A 19,390-nucleotide genomic window follows, 5' to 3' on the forward strand; every position below is an offset into this window, starting at 1 on the left:
TTATGTCTTATCTTATGTCTTATCTTATCTTATCTTATGTCTTATCTTATCTTATGTCTTATCTTATCTCATGTCTTATCTTATGTCTTCTTATCTTATGTCTTATGTCTACTCCTTCACTGAGTGGAAGTTATGTTGTTTTAATGGCATCACTGTACTAGGAACCCACAGCCAAGTTTCATTCGCTTCCTGAAAGCGACTTTGATTGTGCCTTTAATTGCCGAACTTCCTTACCAACCATACCATCATAATATGCATCGACATCAATCAATCAATCAATCAATGAGTCTTATATCGCGCATATTCCGTGGGTACAGTTCTAGGCGCTCTGCAGTGATGCCGTGTGAGATGAAATTTTATACGGCCAGTAGATTGCAGCCATTTCGGCGCATATTTACCTTTCACGGCCTATTATTCCAAGTCACACGGGTATAGGTAGACAATTATTAACTGTGCCTAAGCAATTTTGCCAGGAAAGACCCTTTTGTCAATCGTGGGATCTTTAACGTGCACACCCAATGTAGTGTACACGGGGGGAGGTTCGGACACCGAAGAGAGTCTGCACACAAAGTTGACTCTGTGAAATAAATTTCCGCCGAACCTGGGATCGAACTCGCGCTGACAGCGGCCAACTGAATACAAATCCAGCGCGCTACCAACTGAGCTATATCCCCGCACTGAGCTATATCTCATCAATCATCAAAATATGAGGTAATTATGAACAGATTTTTTAAAACTTTGAAGTGAATTTAAGCGTTTCAAAATGATTGGCAGTGAGTTCCAAATTGATGCACCAGAAAAGGCAAGACTGGATTTATACATTTCTATTCGTGGATTTAGTGGGATGAGGTTGGCAGATCCATACCTGTCGGAGGCTCTCCTAAATAATGATGAAATATAAAGCGGCACGTTTTCGTAATACATTTTGTGCATTATAATTGCCTTGTTCAGCTAATGATGCTTATCTAATGGAAGATAATTCAGAATTAATAACTTCATATCAGTCGAAACGTGTTCACTAACAATCAGTTTATCAGAACGACGATTGAGAGAAGTCAATTTACTTAAGTGGACATAACTGCTGCCATCCTAGAAAGTTGAAACATAATTTATGTGAGGCTACATATTATGAGAATGGTGAAAACATTTCCAAAGTTTTTCTATCAGCACTGTGTTGTTCTGCCCTTCGTTGGTCTCTTTGCTGGGCTGGTGCTTTTCTTCTCCATGCACCGGTCGGAGCGGGTGTCATGGCGAAACCCCGGTCGTCCTTGTCACTTCTCAAACGGAGAACAAACACTGCCCCTTCCTCTGTTCCGGTCATCTTCCACGATGTTGCCGTGTTTTTGCACAGTAGGGTGGATAAGACATCTTCTGCAGCAGTAGGGAGTCCTACGACTGGCATTACAATGTGACCAAGATGGCTGCAGCAGTAGGGAGTCCTACGACTGGCATTACAATGTGACCAAGATGGCTGCAGCAGTAGGGAGTCCTACGACTGGCATTACAGTGTGACCAAGATGGCTGCAGCAGAAGGGAGTCCTACGACTGGCATTACAGTGTGACCAAGATGGCTGCAGCAGTAGGGAGTCCTACGACTGGCATTACAATGTGACCAAGATGGCTGCAGCAGTAGGGAGTCCTACGACTGGCATTACAGTGTGACCAAGATGGCTGCAGCAGTAGGGAGTCCTACGACTGGCATTACAATGTGACCAAGATGGCTGCAGCATGACACTTTTCTAATTACGTGGATTATCAGATGACTACTCATTTGAGCTCCAACGACAGACAGACAGAGAGAGGTACAATGGGAATTAATTAGCAAAGAAAATCAAAATGAACATTAATTACCAGACAGAGAGAGGTACACTCAGAAGTACTTATCAAATAGAATCGCAATGGACATTGATTATCAAAGGTACCCACTGCAAACTGATGTGTTTCTTTTGGCGTCAGGTTGACAGACGCTGTTAGGAATACACTTGTAGTTGTCTGGTAAACCGCTGCACCCCCTTTCTGCATTCAACACTGCGGCACACACACACACACACACACACACACACACACACACACACACACACACACACACACACACACACACACACACACACACACACACACACACACACACACACAGATAATGTATCTACCCTAGAAACACAATGATTGTCAGACTGGCGTATGGTGGATGGACACCTTCCCAAAACCTTATTTATTTATTTTATTTATTTATGAGGATTTATATCGCGCACGTATCTCACCACACAAGGCGACTCAAGGCGCATGTTACCTATTAATGCCGTGTGAGATGGAATTTTTTACACAATATATCACGCATTCACATCGGCCAGTAGATCGACTGCCTTTAGGCGCTGCATCCACCTTTCACGGCCTATTATTCCAGGTCACACGGGTATTTTGGTGGACATTTTTATCTACGCCTATACAATTTTGCCAGGAAAGACCCTTTTGTCAATCGTGGGATCTTTAACGTGCACACCCCAATGTAGTGTACACGAAGGGACCTCGGTTTTTCGTCTCATCCGAAAGACTAGCACTTGAACCCACCACCTAGGTTAGGAAAGGGGGGAGAAAATAGCGGCCTGACCCAGGGTCGAACACGCAACCTCTCGATTCCGAGCGCAAGTGCGTTACCACTCGTCCACCCAGCAACTTGAAGCCCTCCTGCGTTTCGCTCCGTCGGGCTTCAGTCAATCAACCATATAATACCCGCCAAGTTTCAAATGGAAGGAACGAGAGAATGCTTACTGTCCTACAGGCTATTATTTCGCCTCTTAATGACACAATGCTGGGTATAAGATAATTTGAGTTTTTTCGCTCTCGCCGCTTTTGATGAGATACACAAGTGTATGCGTGTTTAGGTGGTATCAGCCTTCTGCAATTATGGCAGAATGACCGAGGTCTTTTACGTGCCATTGTGGTGACACGGGGGCGGAATATGGCTTCCGTCTATGGGTCTGCACATAAAGTTGACCCGTGTCCGTCCCGGCCTGAATTTGAACCTGCAACCTTCCGATCTCAAGTCCAGTGCTCTTTCAACTGATCTACCGGGCCCCCTGTTTCAAATGAAAGCCTATCAATGTGTACTTATACCATCACTGGGAAATTCGATTGCTGCCTCCTAGTAGAAAGCTTGTAGCTACAGAGACGCGCCACCCGGGTGTGTGCCTGTTCAATGGTGTAGTCATGCAACCACCTGCACTTATAGCAGAATGACCGATATATTTTACGTACCACGGTAGTGACACGGGGGTGGGACATGAATATCATCTTTGAGTCTGCACTAATTGTTAACCAGCGGCGAATCCGTCCCGGTGTAACACGAAATTTTTACTCCACGAAAAAAGTTACTCCGGAGTAAACATTTCGTACGAAATTCTTACTCCGAGTACACCGTTCGTACGAGAAAAGAATTCCCCAAGGCACACAAAAATTACTCCCTCCACGAAATGTTTACTCCCCATTTTTTTACTTCCAGTAAATAATTTCGTACGCGAAAATTTGATGCGGGCGAAGGGATAATGCCAATATGTGATCTCGCGCAAACGAATGTCGCGCTACCCTCCCTCAACCCCTTCCACCACCAAGACTAATGGGGGACAAGGGAGTAAAAATTTCGTACACCTGGCATGGGAAGATAAATTGCTCGTGTTCGGGTGACGTAATTTATTCGTTATTTATTCGTCAGGGGAGTTACATTTGTGTACAAAATGTTTACTCGGAACTCACCTGTCGTGGGAAGTAATTTTCTCGTGTTATGGGGGGAGTACTTTTTTCGTAAAGGGAGTAACATTTTCGTTCAAAATTTTTACTCCGGAGTAAAAATCTCGTGGGAGTAATTTTCTCGTGTTACACCGACCTGGATGCGAACCCGTTATCCGCGGATCAAAAGTCAAGTGCTCTACCAACTAGGCAACTGAGCCATCAGAAAGGTAGATGTCTTTTAGGTGGTTTTTTTTAAATGATTTTTATTGTGCGTTCTTCTCTTCTCGTCTATACCTGGGAGAGGAGAAGAGAAGAATGGCGCTACAGATCCGGCACCATTGCTTTGATGTCAAACTTCTCAGACTCTCATGCTAGCATTTCGATACTTATGCCGATACACAAATACCGGTAATGGTAATTCGTACTGGTACACATGTACCGGTAGCTGCATGTAACGTGAAAGGCTCGACATATGTGTGGTGGTGAACATGATCACTCACGCGTGACGGCGTGTAGCTTTAACATTGGACCCGTCCCAAACCTGCCCACCCGTGTGAAATTTCAAGTGTAGCCATTCATTTTTGGCTCACGTAAGTGTAGCCTATGCGATCGTAACTTTGTCTGTCTGTGCGTTTGTGCGTGTGTGTGTGTGTGTGTTTGTGCGTGTGTGTGTATGTCTGTGGTAGAAACTCTAACATTTGAAGACGTCACATTACATTGACGTCACATTATGACGTAAGAGGGTTAGACGTCACGCGAAGGAAGTACTGAAAGTCTCGGTCATTATTATTTTGAGCGCGCCGAGACTAGTTGGCAGTCGTGTCCTGCAAGTAGGCTACATGCAGACAGACAGATCTAGATCTAGTGTCTCGCTTTCTTGCACAGTTTCACCTATCGAGGTTTCCCGTTTGTGTACTTTCCGCGAACCCGTTTCTGATGACGTAGTACGCTGGAGGGCAAAGCGACTTTGCGAGTCTACACGAATGATAAAGAGAGTGGTGGTTTCTGTCAATCTTTCGCTTGAACATGTCAAAACCCGGTGTCAAACCGCAAGAAAAGTATGTAGATACTTTAGATTCTGTATCCAGAAAGCGATATGAATCGAAATTGAGCGCGGTTGGCGGCCTAGATCCGTATGAAAATGGTCAGTGGAGTGAAAATGTCGGTCTTTTTCCTCCGGTTGCCCAAGACGACATTTCCGAGTATTTGGTGCATCGCACGAGCTATTATACAAGGAAATCATTTAAAGCGAATAAACAACTTGGTGCACACAACCAGCAGACATCAGGATGGGTGAAAAAACTGTTCGCCCACAAACCCAGAGGCTGTGACAACACCATCATCACTGCTGAGGTAAGCACAAACACTGAAACGGTAACACACTACACAGTAGGCCCACTTTTTACTTTACACCTCGGGGAAGGCATTGTGCCATCTTCACTTCAGCAGGTTTTGTCATAGCTTACTGTAAAATCTTGCATTATCATGAAATTAAATAAAAGTGTGCATCAAGTCAGTGTTCATTTGGGGTGTTTTTGTGACTGTCTTATGTGACATACATTTTCAAGCATGATTTATCCTTTTGACTGATTTGACTCTTTTTGAGTCTTGACAAATTTGAGCGCTGTGTACTCTGAGTATGAGAAGTAGATTTATGAGGACACCAGCTAGGTAGGCATTGCTGTGTATTTGTTTGTATGATACTTTGGATGACATGGTTTGGTTTTGGCACACTGACAGTATGTGATGTACATGCTTTGACGCTGAAGGTTTCCTTTTTTTTTTGCACTGTGACTCACTATGTGTGCAACAGTGTTAGCGATAAATATTCAAGTACTAGATATATTATGTATTATTTACATTGTTGTTTTTGCTTGCAGATGTTCCATTCCCAGAGCCTGTGTGAGAAGCCGTTGAAGCCATGGGTGATCATCGAGCAAGATGGGACTGTTCTCACTGCACACTGCAACTGCATGGCAGGTATTGCGGAGTCTTGTAGCCACATCGCGGCAGTGTTGTTCACTGTAGATGCATCTGTTCGAATTCGTGACAGCCAGACACCAACACAGGTGGGTTTTCCCTTTTGTAGCTCTGTTATTTTGATATTTTCTTCTATTTTTTTTTAAAGACTTTGCACATTGTGCAAACAGTGAAGCATTTACAGAAATGAAAACACGCGGAAAGAATTTTTTGGTTCACATTCTGTGCAATAACTTTTGAGCTGGTCCATTTTTTTAAACATTTAATATCATTTAAAAAGCCTAAAAGTTGAAGAATTTTCTAGTTCACTGACAACCGCGCGAGTCACCTACGTTATAATTTAAATATATTAACATCTTTGTGGGATTTTGATCACACCCTCCTGTAGAATGCTTAATTGCTGTGTATACAGCAGTGGGTAAGGCCATTTGAGCCCTTGCAAGACCGAGAAATTGTTACTTTCATGACAATCTTTCAAACAAATTTGTAGCAAAATGCTAAACATTTTCATTCAATTGCAGGTGCCTGCTGGCTGGGTGGTTCCCTCAACGAAGGATGTTGTCTACAGGAAGGCTGCCGACATTGACTTTACGTCAGCTGCAACTAAGAAGCGTCGCTTGGATGGCTTTATCAACGGAACCCCAACCCTCACCAAAGCAAAGAGAAAACAAACCAATTTGGCTGCTCCAACTAAGGATGAACTGAATTCATTTTTTGAAGCAATTCAATTCTCAAAGACCGGTGTGAAACCGGCTGTGCTATCTCTTGTTCCAGAGTATGCGACGGACTACAAAAACCAACAAGCAGCAGTGAGACTGCCAACATTTCTGGTAGATTTAGAAGATGAAGAACAGGTTCAGAGGATGTACAGTGACGTTCTGCAGCATTGTGAAAATGTGGATATCTCTGTAACTGAAGAGCAATGCATCATCGCCGAAAGAGAAACCAGAGCGCAAAGGAATTCAAAGACCTGGGCCAGGCTCAGGACCGGGCGGATTACTGCATCACGGGCGCACCAAGCACTCCACACCAATCCAGCAAAGCCTTCAATGAGTCTCATCAGCCTGGTCTGCCGACCCAAGGGCCCAAGAAAAGAGACTGCTTCTATGCAGTGGGGCATTGAAAAAGAACACAACGCCTTGTCCGAATATGAAGAAATGGCTTCAAAACGGCACAAGCATTTTCAACTGGACAAGTGTGGACTCTTTATTCATGCCCAGTTCCCCTTCTTGGGTGCCTCACCAGACGGTGTGCGATACTGCAGCTGCTGTGGCCGGGGATGCGTTGAGGTGAAATGCCCTGCTTCCAAGGCTTCCTGTACAATTTCAGAATGTTTGGAAGATCCCAAATTCTATTTGGAGAAAAGAGACAGGGTACTGAGCTTGAAGGAGAAGCATGAATACTACACACAAGTGCAGCTTCAGATGTCTGTTACCAAGACTGAGTTTTGTGACTTTGTTGTGTGGACGCCAAAAGATCTTGCGGTGGTCAAGGTGGAATATGACCCAGAGTTCATGCAAGATGCCCTGGAAAAGCTTGCCCATGTGTACCAGGTGGCAATCTTGCCAGAACTTGTGGGGAAAGTGTTTTCACGTGCAAGGCCACAGCCACCAACAGCCACCAACACACAGTCAGCATGTCCTCTGCCTCTGTCGCCAACCAAGGGAAGTGCAGCACAACTAACATGTTCTGGCAGCCCTGTCAAACTGTTTTGCTACTGTAAGAGAGGGGAAGAAGAAGATGCAATGGTTGCATGCGACAATGAGAATTGCAAGCTTGAGTGGTTCCATTTCTTCTGTGTTGGAATCAAAAGCGCACCAAAAGGCCAATGGTACTGTTCAGACTGTAGGCAGTTGCCCGAGTTCAGGCGCACAGGCAAATCTAAACCCAAAGTGTTGAATCAACAACGGTTATAGGTGTTGGACTTTTGGAGTTCAGTTAACCCTTAGGCTGGTTGTCGCGACATATGTCGCGCTACTTTACGTATACTGTTACCTGGTTGTCACGACATATGACGCGCTACTGTTCAGTCTGTTTGGTCGGTTCCGATTACCTCCCATGGATGCGAAAACCTATATATGACCGTTTCTCTCTCTGTTAATTCACCAGTGGCTATGTAACATGTGTTACACAATTGCACCAGTGTAAGGGTTAATATGCTTACTAATTATTTTTTCTTCTTCTTTGGTAAGGCCTAAAAAAAAAAATAGGTGTGGTTACGGTAACCCGACCTACCCTATTTTTAGGGGCCGACCCTATAACTTTTTATTACAATTGTCAAAAAAAACCCACAAAAACCAAGAAAATGAGGGCAGAAAACGCAATGAAAGCGAAAGCGCCCGAGTCGCACACTTATTTCGCTGTCAAGTAGGTTTAATTTGTACACATTAGAAAAAAAAGTTTTAAAAAAAAAAAGTGATTGCCTATCTTCCTACCCTATTTTTTTTGGCTATGTTACCGTAACCACACCTATTTATTTTTTTGGCCTAAGCATGCAATATTGTGAATTACTAGCATTGTAGCAGTAGCACATGACTTCACCATTAATATTTATGGTTTGTCTCATGGCTGTTTACTGAATCTGTGAATGTGTTGCACTACGACATGACTCCTTGTAAGAAAGTTGCATTTGATTTTGTGTATTTTCACACAAAAAAGAAATGTATGCCTATTTTTTGGTTTGCATTATGCTGATCTTTCTTGTTTATTGTTTTGCACTATGACATGTATAGGCTGCTTATATTAATTGACAAAAGTGCCATTTGGTTTCATGAGTTTTTGAAAGAAAGCAGTGTTGCCGTTTTGTTTTGGTTAAGCAATAAAGCTAGTTTCATGCATCTATGTTGTTTGTTTATGATTGTTGATGCGTAAATTAGAAAGCCACCTTAAACTTCTTGTTTTTCGCTTTTTCTTGCTTCAGAGAGAGAGAGAACTAAGTTCTGCACAAACACTTTGAAATATATGGACAGAATGCACAATAATGTTGTCACCAGACTTGCAAAGTCACCATTTTATTTTCAATGAGAATTGCTTTACCACAAAAACATTCAGAGAAGAAAACAAATGCACATCACTACAATTAGTACAAAGTTACTGTGAACAAAACTACTAATCAAAAGGAACAACGGATGGACAAATAGTTACCAGAGCACAAGACACTGTGACAATTTGGTCCAAAGTGGTCGTAGTTGCACCTTCGGCACAAGTCAACATAGTGATTGGAATGGTAGAATCAATAATGGCATATTTTTGAATGATGTTACCAATCACCCTTTCAACATGAATCCGGACATGTGCTATTTTGCGGGTTGATTCAACATCAAAAGCAGATAGTTGCTTTTTACCTTTGATAAAAGCTGGTATTCTAACTTCAGCACACATCAGTCCAACACTATCATTGATATTAAACCCACGATCAGCCAAAACAAGGTCACCTGGTAGGAGATTGTCCAAAAATGTGCTGTTTTCAGTTACCCATTTGTCACTGGTTCTCCCGCCCCAACCTTCAGAAATGAATGACACAACTCCTTGTGGTGTTATGCCAATCAGGTACTTGATGGTGTTGTGATGTTTGTAGCTGGACCATGTTTGTGCCCTGGCAAGCAGATTTGAAGGAGTCTCGATGAAAATCTCAAAACAGTCTATGATAACAGTAACTTTGTTGCCAAAATCTGGTTTAAAATTAAATGGCATGGTTCTTCGCAAACTTTCTCTGTCCGGCCACGAGATGAGTGGCATCATCCTGACATACATGACATCCAGTACCTTGAGAAATATGCGTGACACTGAATTGTCAGAAATACGAAACAAATCAGCAACAACATGTCCAGGCAGATTCAATCTCAGTCTAGTGAGGACAATCAGCACTTGTTGAAATTTGCTTGTGATCGATCTGGGTCCACTGGAAATGTGAGGCGTGAGGAATGACACCAAAGCAGCAAGAGTCAAAAAAGATGGCAGGCCTGTGTAATACTTCACCTTCTCATCATCTCGAGACCCATCTTCATTACAAAAAAAAGAGTCATCTGACATGGTGGCGGCATTCAGTTTCATGCGTAGAGTAAGGTTTTCTGTTCTCAGAATCTGTAGCTCAGACTCCATGGCTTCTAGATAAGAGATGGTAAAGTCAGTATGGACTTCCTGTGCCACACTTTGTTGCAAATCAGAGGCCACTTCATCAAGCCCATAATCAGCATCCCCTTCAACATCACTCACAGATGCATCACTGTCAGTGGTGTCATCACTGTCATCAGCATGAACTGCAAAAGTAAGAACCATAACAGTTAACATACACATGACATTTTGTTTACTTGAAATGAATTCTATGTTTAGGTGATCATACAGCTTTGAAATGATTTTGGTTGTTTTTAACTCAAGTTTAAATAAACGTTTCTTTTTGGTTGTGAAAAAACTTGAAACTGTATCTAAGGGCATAGTCCCCTTGAAAACTGTGCACTTACTGACATAGTAACAATAGCATTTCCTTCAAAAAGTGTTTACTTTTTAATTTCCCGCACCACATCAAGAATCTAAACACGAAGATAGTGACATCATACATGACAATGACAGATTTGCCAAAGTTGAAAATTGCATTTTCAAAAGGCGGGATTTTTTCAAAAACAAAAGTTTTTTTTGTGGCTGTAAAAATGATGTTAAAGATAAACAATGAAATGTTTTATGTGTAATATTTAGTGCATACCGTTGTGGTAATGTCCTTGTCTCTGTTGCTGTCTCTTCTGTTTCCTTTTGAACCGGTCCACATCAGTAGATGCACTTTTACTTTTGTAGCCAAGGTGCAAAGTTGGGATCCAGCTGGGTGCATCATCTTGGTAGAATTCAGCAGGTTTTCCTGTCATCAAAATCAAGTGAAAATGTAATAATAACTACACTAAAACTTGACTTGTACAATTTATATATAAACAAAACAAACTGTGAAACACTCAAATCTTTTCCTCTGGAAGAAGGGCATGTCCCTCCAAGGTGTTTTCTGTTTGGGGGGTGTGGAGGGCAAAGTTGTTGGGGGTTTTTTTGTTTTTTTTTCCAAGTAAATGTGATGCAGGAAATAAAAACAAATACAGTCCCAGTCTTTACATCTCATATGGTATGAAATTTGTATCATGTGAGAACTGAACACAAGCCGTAGATTATCATAGACTAAAAGCCATCCAACACTGAACTCTGAAGGCTCTCAAAAATGGCAGACTTTTTCAGCCAGGTTGCCAGTGATAATGGGCAGCTGCAATTTCTCACTTGCCTAGAAAGATCAATAATAAAGTGTATGTGAACCATTGAACACTTTAAAATATGCTTACCGTTCACAAAGTGGCGTGAACACACACGTGTCCAGGGTTTCACTGTTTTGTCCGTGATCGTCTTTCGATTGATTTGGGCGATCCAAAGCCTTCTCCTTTTGGCTGTCAACTCGCGTATTTTGGAGCCATTGTTGAATATAACTGCCGGAATTCTATGGTAAGAGATCCCAAGATCCCTAGTACTTCGTTTCGAACAATGCTTGACACAGCAATCGTTCGTCATAGTGAGAAAAATGAAACTGAATAGACTGACGCGACTCGCTTTCAACCATGCGGAGAGTGGGAAACTGCATCACCCGCCAGTGTTTACCCTCCAGGGGCGGCAACGCACAAAGTGATGACGTAGATCGGGATAGGTCGATGCTCTTTCTGTGTGTGTGTGTGTGTGTGTGTGTGTGTGTGTGTGTGTGTATGTGTGACGGAGTGATTGAGTTTGTGTTACTGTTTGTCGATTTCTTACGTGAGCCTTGATGGCTTCGCCTCTTGTTTTTATATTTAATTTTCAGCGTAGCCAAATAATTGGCTCACGTAAGTGTAGCCTATGCGATGCTAAATTTTGTCTGTCTGTGCGTGCGTATATATGTATGTACTAGAGGAATACCCGGCTTTGCCGGGGTGAATCGCGAGACAGAGACAGACAGCGTGGCGGTTCATCACAATCACCTCTGCAGGCGAAGTCCTGTCAAACGGGATTGAGAATTTTAGAGCTTATTTCTTAGCCCTATATTATCTGTTGTGGCTTCTCAAATGCCAGAACATACAGACAGACAAAAGCCGCTAGACCCCATCACAAACAGAACTCTACAATCCACAGGTTTTTGCCCACACACACACACACAAACACACACACAGAGAAGCCGTATATATATATATATATATATATATATATATATGTATATATATATATCTATAAATATATAGAGATAGGTGAGAGTGTATTTTTCGCGTGGCTATAAATTGATTCGACCTTTTCACTTTGACAGTAAGAACAACTTACGGGTGCAAGGGAAGCGTTCTGGACAGCGCAGTGACATTCTAAAAATAGTTACTCAGAAACGGGAATTTGGGGTGAACGGCGCGAGACAGAGACAGACAGCGTGGCGGTTCACCACAATCACCTTTGAAGGCGAAGTCCTGTCTAACGGGATTGAGAATTTTAGAGCTTATTTCTTGGCCCTATATTATCTGCTGTGGCTTCTCACATGCCAGAACATACAGACAGACAAAAGCCGCTAGACCACATCACAAACAGAACTCTACAATACACAGGTTTTTGCCCACACACACACACAAACACCCACACACACAGAGAAGCCGTATATATATATGCATATCTGTATCTATAAATATATAGAGATAGGTGAGAGTGTATTTTTCGCGTGGCTATAAATTGATTCGACCTTTTCACTTTGACAGTAAGAACAACTTACGGGTGCAAGGGAAGCGTTGTGGACAGCGCAGTGGACAGCGCAGTGACATTCTAAAAATAGTAATAGTAACTTAGAACTGAACGGGAAAGCCACACGAAGGAAGGGAGATAAACGCCAAACACTGGAGAAGATAAGGAAGAGTTACTTATAATGGTGAAATGAACACAAAAACGAAAATGAGTTCAGCGCTGCGCGCTGAGAGCACGTGTTGAAATATCTCATCGATGATATTGTGTCCGGGGTGTAGCTGAATACGGTGTCCAAATTTGAAAAAGATCCACCGAGAACTTTGGCGTTGTGATGTGGTGTAGCGGCTATGGTGTGTCGGTATGGGGGCCCGGGTAGCTGAGGTGGAACCAAAATAGCTGAGGTGGAACCAAAATCGGTTCCGCGCTGCGCGCTGAGAGCACGTGTTGAAATATCGACCAGGTTGTGTCGTGTCCCGGGTCTACCTGAATATGCCCACCAAATTTGAAGCAGATCCATCGAGAACTTTGGCCGTGCATCGCGCACAGACAGATACACAGACAGATACACAGACACACAGACACTAGTCGTATATATATATAGATGTATGTCTGTGGTAGAAACTTTAACATTTGAAGACGTCACATTATGGCGTAAGAGGGTTAGACGTCACGCGAAGGAATTACTGAAAGTCTCGGTCATTGTTATTTTGAGCGGGCCGAGACTAGTTTTTTCTTCGAAATCGGCCATTCAGATCTAGATCTAGTGTCTCGCTTTCTTGCACAGTGTCACCTATGCTTACTGTGTGTGTGTGTGTGTATGTGTGACGGAGTGATTGAGTTTGTGTTACTGTTTGTCGATTTCTTACGTGAGCCTTGAAGGCTTCGCCTCTTGTTGGGTTTTGATGTCACATTGTCTGAGCATTATCCGCACATCCTCAATTAGGATATTTCGCGCAAGAATATGTGACCCTCCACCACGAAATGAGTCGCATGTCACCTCGCGCGGTTCTGCCCTAGGCTTAATATAAGTCCGGGGAGTGTCTGGTAACAGTGTGATGGTCACCTTAGTCACAGGCTTATAACTCAAACAGTTTTCGCTCTTTTCTAAAACGGGTTTCACTACCGGATAGAGCATACAAAACTCTTTATGAAAATGTAAAACATGAAAATCATGCAAAGGTGACATGCGACTCATTCCGTGGTGGAGGGTCACATATAAATATCATTTATTTTACAAATAATTTTTTTCTGGATTAACAAAAGTTGCGTTATTTTTGGCAGCCAGTATATTATCAAGACCGATGTCTGAGGAAGGTGTATTGTGAATTTTACCGCATCAGCGCACTTGCAATCCACGTAAAGCCCGAGTTAGCTGAGACATTTTTCATGTGCAGTTCAGCTGCACGTGCAAGAAAAGCACAAAAGCGGATCAGTGAGTGGTGTTCACTGTCACTGGAGGATAAAAATGGCACAAAGTTACAGGTTTCATCAGTCCCTTATTCGACGCTATCGACATGCCAAGACTCACTTCTGCTGAACGCGAGAGAGCCATTAGACGTCTGGAGGATGGGGACACGCCGGAAACCGTGGCTGCGACTTTCCAATGTCACATATCCACCATTTATCGTCTCCTGCAGCGGTTTGTGATAACTGGCTCTACTGCTGATGCCGAGCGAAGCGGCAGACCCCGAGTGACGACGCCAAGGCAAGATCGGCACATTTTCCGCAGCCATGTTGCACATCCCTTCAGAACAGCTGCAGAAACAGCCAGAACTGTTATAGGGACACACCAGGCACCCATTTCTAGGCAAACGGCCAGCCGGCGACTGCGCTTCAGGGGGCTGAGGAACTGCCGTCCAGCCAGGGGACCCGTCCTCACCGTGCGCCATAGACAGGCACGCCTGCATTGGGCGCAAGGCCACCTCAATTGGAACAATGTTCGCTGGCAGAACGTGCTTTTCAGCGATGAAAGCCGTTTCTGCATTGACCATGCCGACGGGCGTGTTCGGGTATGGAGAAGAAGTGGTTACCGCTATGCTGACAACTGTGTCGTGGAGAACAACGCCTGGGGTGGGCCCAGCCTCATGTTGTGGGGCGCCATTGGCCACAACCAGGTGCTAGGTCCCGTCATCTTCCAAGGCCTGGGTCCTGGACCCGGCAACGGCGTGACAGCGCAGCGCTATATGGACCAGGTGCTGCACCCTCATGTGCTGCCCTTTTTTCAAGCCCATGGAAACTGGGTTTTCCAGCACGACAACGCGCGCCCCCACACCGCCAGGGCCACTCAGGATCTCCTGCACCGCTCAGGCATCCAGGTGATGCCTTGGCCAGCGTTATCTCCTGACATTAACCCTATTGAGCAATTTTGGGACTTGCTCCAGACACAGCTCAACAGGGTGGTTTCAAGGCCCACAACTGTCGCTCATCTTGATCGAGCCGTCCGGCAGGCCTGGACCAACATTCCCAGGCAAGCCAGCAACACGTTGATTGGTCCGCTCAATGCACCGCCGATGCCAGGCCGTCATCGATGCTAATGGGGGCCACACACGCTATTGACTGTTCTGTTAAGCGCTAATAACGCATCTTATCCCATGACCTGCCTCTTTGTCTCTGTTAGCTGAGGAGGTGATTATTCTGAATATTCCATCACAACCATATGGATATCCCATCACAACCGAGTTTCGATCTCAACTGTCATTGGTCATTGTTTTAGATTTCAGAGTACAATTGAATAAATTATAGAGGTCATCTGCATATTCAGAGTTTACAGATGGACTACTTTTTTCAACATACAACTGAAATATTTTGTGGTGTCAAAGTCAATATCACGTATAGGTACAGGCCTACATGTGTCAATATTGAAAAAATAAAGAATACTTCATACGATACGCACATTCTGCATGGATTTAAAGAGCGGAGTCGAGATATTTCGCTGGCTGAAGCGACTGCATGGTCAAAGGCATGTTCAACGAGTATCGCGAGTGGGATCAAGGGACGATACTCCCTAATGTTTACACAGACAGCCATCTACTCAGAACCGTGTATGTGTGAGAGAGAGAGAGAGAGAGAGACAGACAGAGACAGAGACAGAGACAGAGAGAGAGAGCAATCAAAACACAACCCAGTCACCTGGTAGTTCGAAAACTCAATCTGAAACTGACATCGATTGTCGAAGGCATGCCTGCGGTGCATAACTCTGGAAAAGTTGTCGTAGCTGGGAACCCGTTGAAATCCATTCCAACGCCAAAACAATTATCAAAAGACTCACCATGAAGTCAAATCAAACGTTAGGTTTTCTCATTTGGTTATTTGCTTTGGCTTTAAGTGTATTGCTTCGATTGATAGCTGAATCTGCTTGCAACCGTGCTGTTCAAGACTGTTCGAACTGTTGTCTGCTAGACGGGCTTGTGTGAATCCGAGTCGAGTCAACTGCGGGGTTCAGCAACAAATGAACCCCCCGCGGGTTAGGGGGAGTCCCATATTGGTTGGGACTAGAAAGAATTTACCCGATGCTACCCAGCATGTCGTAAGAGGCGACTAACGGTTCTGTTTCTTCTCTTCTTTTGTCTTATTTCTGCCTTACCAGTCCTTTCACCTATATTTCCTTCCAAGAAAACTCTCCCTACTATTCCCTGCAGTTTTCCAATTCTTTTCTTGTTGTCTTATTTCTACCTGACTGGATCCATCACCTTTATTTCACTTACTAAAAGTCTTCTTTTCCACATCCTTATTTCTCTGCACCCCGCATGTCGTATGAGGCGACTAACGGATTCTGTTTCTCCTTTTACCCTTGTTAAGTGGTTCTTGTATAGAATATAGTCAATGTTTGTAAAGATTTTAGTCAAGCAGTATGTAAGAAATGTTTAGTCCTTTGTACTGGAAACTTGCATTCTCCCAGTAAGGTCATATATTGTACTACGTTGCAAGCCCCTGGAGCAGTTTTTTTTATAAGTGCTTTTGTGAACAAGAAACACTTAACAAGTGGCTCTATCCCATCTCCCCCCCCCCCCCCCCCCTTTCCCCTATCCCATCTCCCCCCTTTCCCTCGTCGCGATATAACCTTCGTGGTTGAAAACGACGTTAAACACCAAATAAAGAAAGCAACAAATGAGGGAGTGGCACCAAAATGAAAAGAAGAAGACGAAAATAAGTTGGAGATACAGCTAAGATATATGGGGAAGAGAAGAGGATGTGAGGTGTTAGATGTATCCAACCTTTGGTGTTAAAACTCAAGACCGGGACAAAGTAGAACGCGATGTACCGCGACCGACTCTCAGTGCCGACATACAACTTCCAAGCTTTATTGCTTAACGTCTACAACAGGCGAAGTACTGAAGCTTTGGCTCACCTAAACCCGACGACTGAATGTAAGTGATCCACGTGTGAAAACCAAAACTGACTTGGGTCAACGATCAAACCAGCACGGCCCGAACTGAATTTGTTGCTCTGCCATTATCGTGCGCAATTCTGGTAAAAATATAAACCCGGTATGCCGAATTGAGTATAACGAAAGCCGATGTCAAATATACACAGGGATATTTTAAAATGACTTTCAAAATGTAAAAGCAGATAGCAGACCTTTTTATAAGCAATATGAATGACTGAATGTCCACATACAAGTCGAATGACGCCGTCCATTATGCTGACAAATGGGAACTTGCTTTGCGCATGAATTCATTGACATGAATTTCGACTGCGGAGGCTTTTGGCAAGCTGAAAACAGGCACGGGCAGGTTTTAGTGGAAAAAGTAAGTGTTTTTAATGAAAACGTCGGAGTAATGGGATAAATAGCTTACACAGCTCGTCCTGAATATCTTGCATATTTTCCCTCGGGTCGATTTTCATGTATTACGTCGCCAAAGGCTCGGTAATACATGATGATCGACCCTCGGGAAAATATGCAAGATAATCAGAACTCGGAGTGTGTAACCTATACGTCTCCCCAACCTTACTGTGTTATGGACCATAAGTCAGTGTTCTACTCTACCAAAAATTGGACATTAATAATGAAATTTGAATTTTTGTACGATTTTTTTATTAGGCAATAAATGACACTAGACACTGTTTTTTTGCGTTTCTTTTGGACGTCAGTATATATTCTTCTTTTTTTTTTAGTTATCGGACCAAAAAAATTTCAGTGTTGACAATGTGTTATGACACACATTCTGACCACTACACGGATTGAAATTTAGAAATAAACAGCAGGACTCACAAGAAAGAGCAAACAGTTGCCTGCTTTTCATTACTTAATTGGCGTAAAAGCGTAGTCATTTGTCGTTGCATGCTCTGCCGTCCCACACCTTAGCGAGAGAAACTTACACAATGTTTGCTGTTCATCGATCGACTTTGTTGTGGTAGGCTGTTGGGTTGCTGAAAAGGAAAGAAAGAAAACAAAAAAACACTTTTGAGAAATACAGCACAAGTTTTCGAAACATTAAAAAAAATTATATCAAAGAAGCAGTAACTCTCTACGAATTTAAAGAGCAAGAAAAGCAAATGCTTATGACGAGTCAATGATTTACATGTGTATATATGTATATATACAATTAGGGTAGTCCCTCTCTGGGCGAGGGCTGGCTGAAAACAAGAAGGGCAAAGCCCATACGACTCACATGCTTTACACATTTTTCCTACCAAAATACATGTGACCTTGACCCAAGGTCAAGGTCATCCAAGGTCATGCAACACAAAGCTGTTAATCCAAGACATAGGAAGTACAATGGTGCTTATTGGATCTTTCTACCAAGAGATATGGTCACTTTTAGTGGTTCACTACCTTATTTTGGTCACATTTCATAAGGGTCAAAGTGACCTTGACCTTGATCATATGTGACCAAATGTGTCTCATGATGAAAGCATAACATGTGCCCCACATAATTTTTAAGTTTGAAACAGTTATCTTCCATAGTTCAGGGTCAAGGTCACTTCAAAATATGTATAGAATCCAACTTTGAAGAGCTCCTGTGACCTTGACCTTGAAGCAAGGTAAACCAAACTGGTATCAAAAGATGGGGCTTACTTTGCCCTGTATATCATATATAGGTGAGGTATTGAATCTCAAAAACTTCAGAGAAAATGGGAAAAATGTGAAAAATAGCTGTTTTTTAGGCAACATTTATGGCCCCTGCGACCTTGACCTTGAAGCAAGGTCAAGATGCTATGTATGTTTTTTTGGGGCCTTGTCATCATACACCATCTTGCCAAATTTGGTACTGATAGACTGAATAGTGTCCAAGAAATATCCAACGTTAAAGTTTTCCGGACGTGGACGGACGGACGGACGACTCGGGTGAGTACATAGACTCACTTTTGCTTCGCATGTGAGTCAAAAACTAGTTTGTAGGGCCTATTGCTTATGCCAGAACCCTCGTAAAATAAATGTTGATTTGATTTGATTTGATTTGCTCTCTCTCTCTCTCTCTCTCTCTCTCTCTCTCTCTCTCTCTCTCTCTCTCTCTCTCTCTCTCTCTCTCTCTCTCTCTCTCTCTCTCTCTCTCTCTCTCTCTTAGACATTTGTATTAGAAGTAAGGACCGGTTGTAAGAAAAGGCGTCGCCTTAAACCTCTATCCTTGAAAAATAAAGTTCCATCATCATCATCATCATCATCATCGCTCTCTCTCTCTCTCTCTCTCTCTCTCTCTCTCTCTCTCTCTCTCTCTCTCTCTCTCTCTCTCTCTCTCTCTCTCTCTCTCTCTCTCTCTCTCTCTCTCTCTCTCTCTCTCTCTCTCTCTCTCTCTCTTCGTAAACATACACACACACAACAGTTAACACACACTAGGGGAGAACAAAATAAAACAAAACAGACGAGACAAGAAACCAAACGAAATTAAGCAACAAACAAATTAAAACAAATAGCAAATATATCTTCTAATTTTTCTTCGTTCATTGGCTGAAACTCCCACGTTCACTCACGTTTTGCATGAGTGGGTTTTTACGTGTTTGACCGTTTTAACCCCGCCATTCAGACAGCTTA

At 43.1% G+C, this 19,390-nt stretch overlaps 3 protein-coding genes across 3 annotated transcripts in view; 2 read left to right on the plus strand and 1 right to left on the minus strand.

Moving 5' to 3' along the window:
* The window catches only part of LOC138949968 (protein draper-like), a 259,036-nt gene that overhangs the window by 220,165 nt on the left and 19,481 nt on the right, over positions 1 to 19,390 (plus strand). The window lies entirely within an intron of this gene.
* LOC138951362 (uncharacterized) lies at positions 1,518 to 8,536 on the plus strand. Its single transcript, XM_070322979.1, has 4 exons — positions 1,518 to 1,556; positions 5,008 to 5,079; positions 5,607 to 5,743; positions 6,197 to 8,536. The coding sequence occupies exons 1-4, from the start codon at positions 1,518 to 1,520 to the stop codon at positions 7,620 to 7,622; spliced, it is 1,674 nt and encodes a 557-aa protein (XP_070179080.1). The 3' UTR covers positions 7,623 to 8,536.
* On the minus strand, positions 8,698 to 11,379 carry LOC138950095 (uncharacterized). The gene is made up of 3 exons (XM_070321861.1): positions 11,019 to 11,379; positions 10,406 to 10,555; positions 8,698 to 9,965 (listed from the first exon to the last, which is right to left on the minus strand). The coding sequence occupies exons 1-3, from the start codon at positions 11,239 to 11,241 to the stop codon at positions 8,815 to 8,817; spliced, it is 1,524 nt and encodes a 507-aa protein (XP_070177962.1). The 5' UTR covers positions 11,242 to 11,379; the 3' UTR covers positions 8,698 to 8,814.

This window comes from Littorina saxatilis, linkage group LG16 (genome assembly GCF_037325665.1).
Source record: "Littorina saxatilis isolate snail1 linkage group LG16, US_GU_Lsax_2.0, whole genome shotgun sequence".
NCBI classification, from domain to species: domain Eukaryota; kingdom Metazoa; phylum Mollusca; class Gastropoda; order Littorinimorpha; family Littorinidae; genus Littorina; species Littorina saxatilis.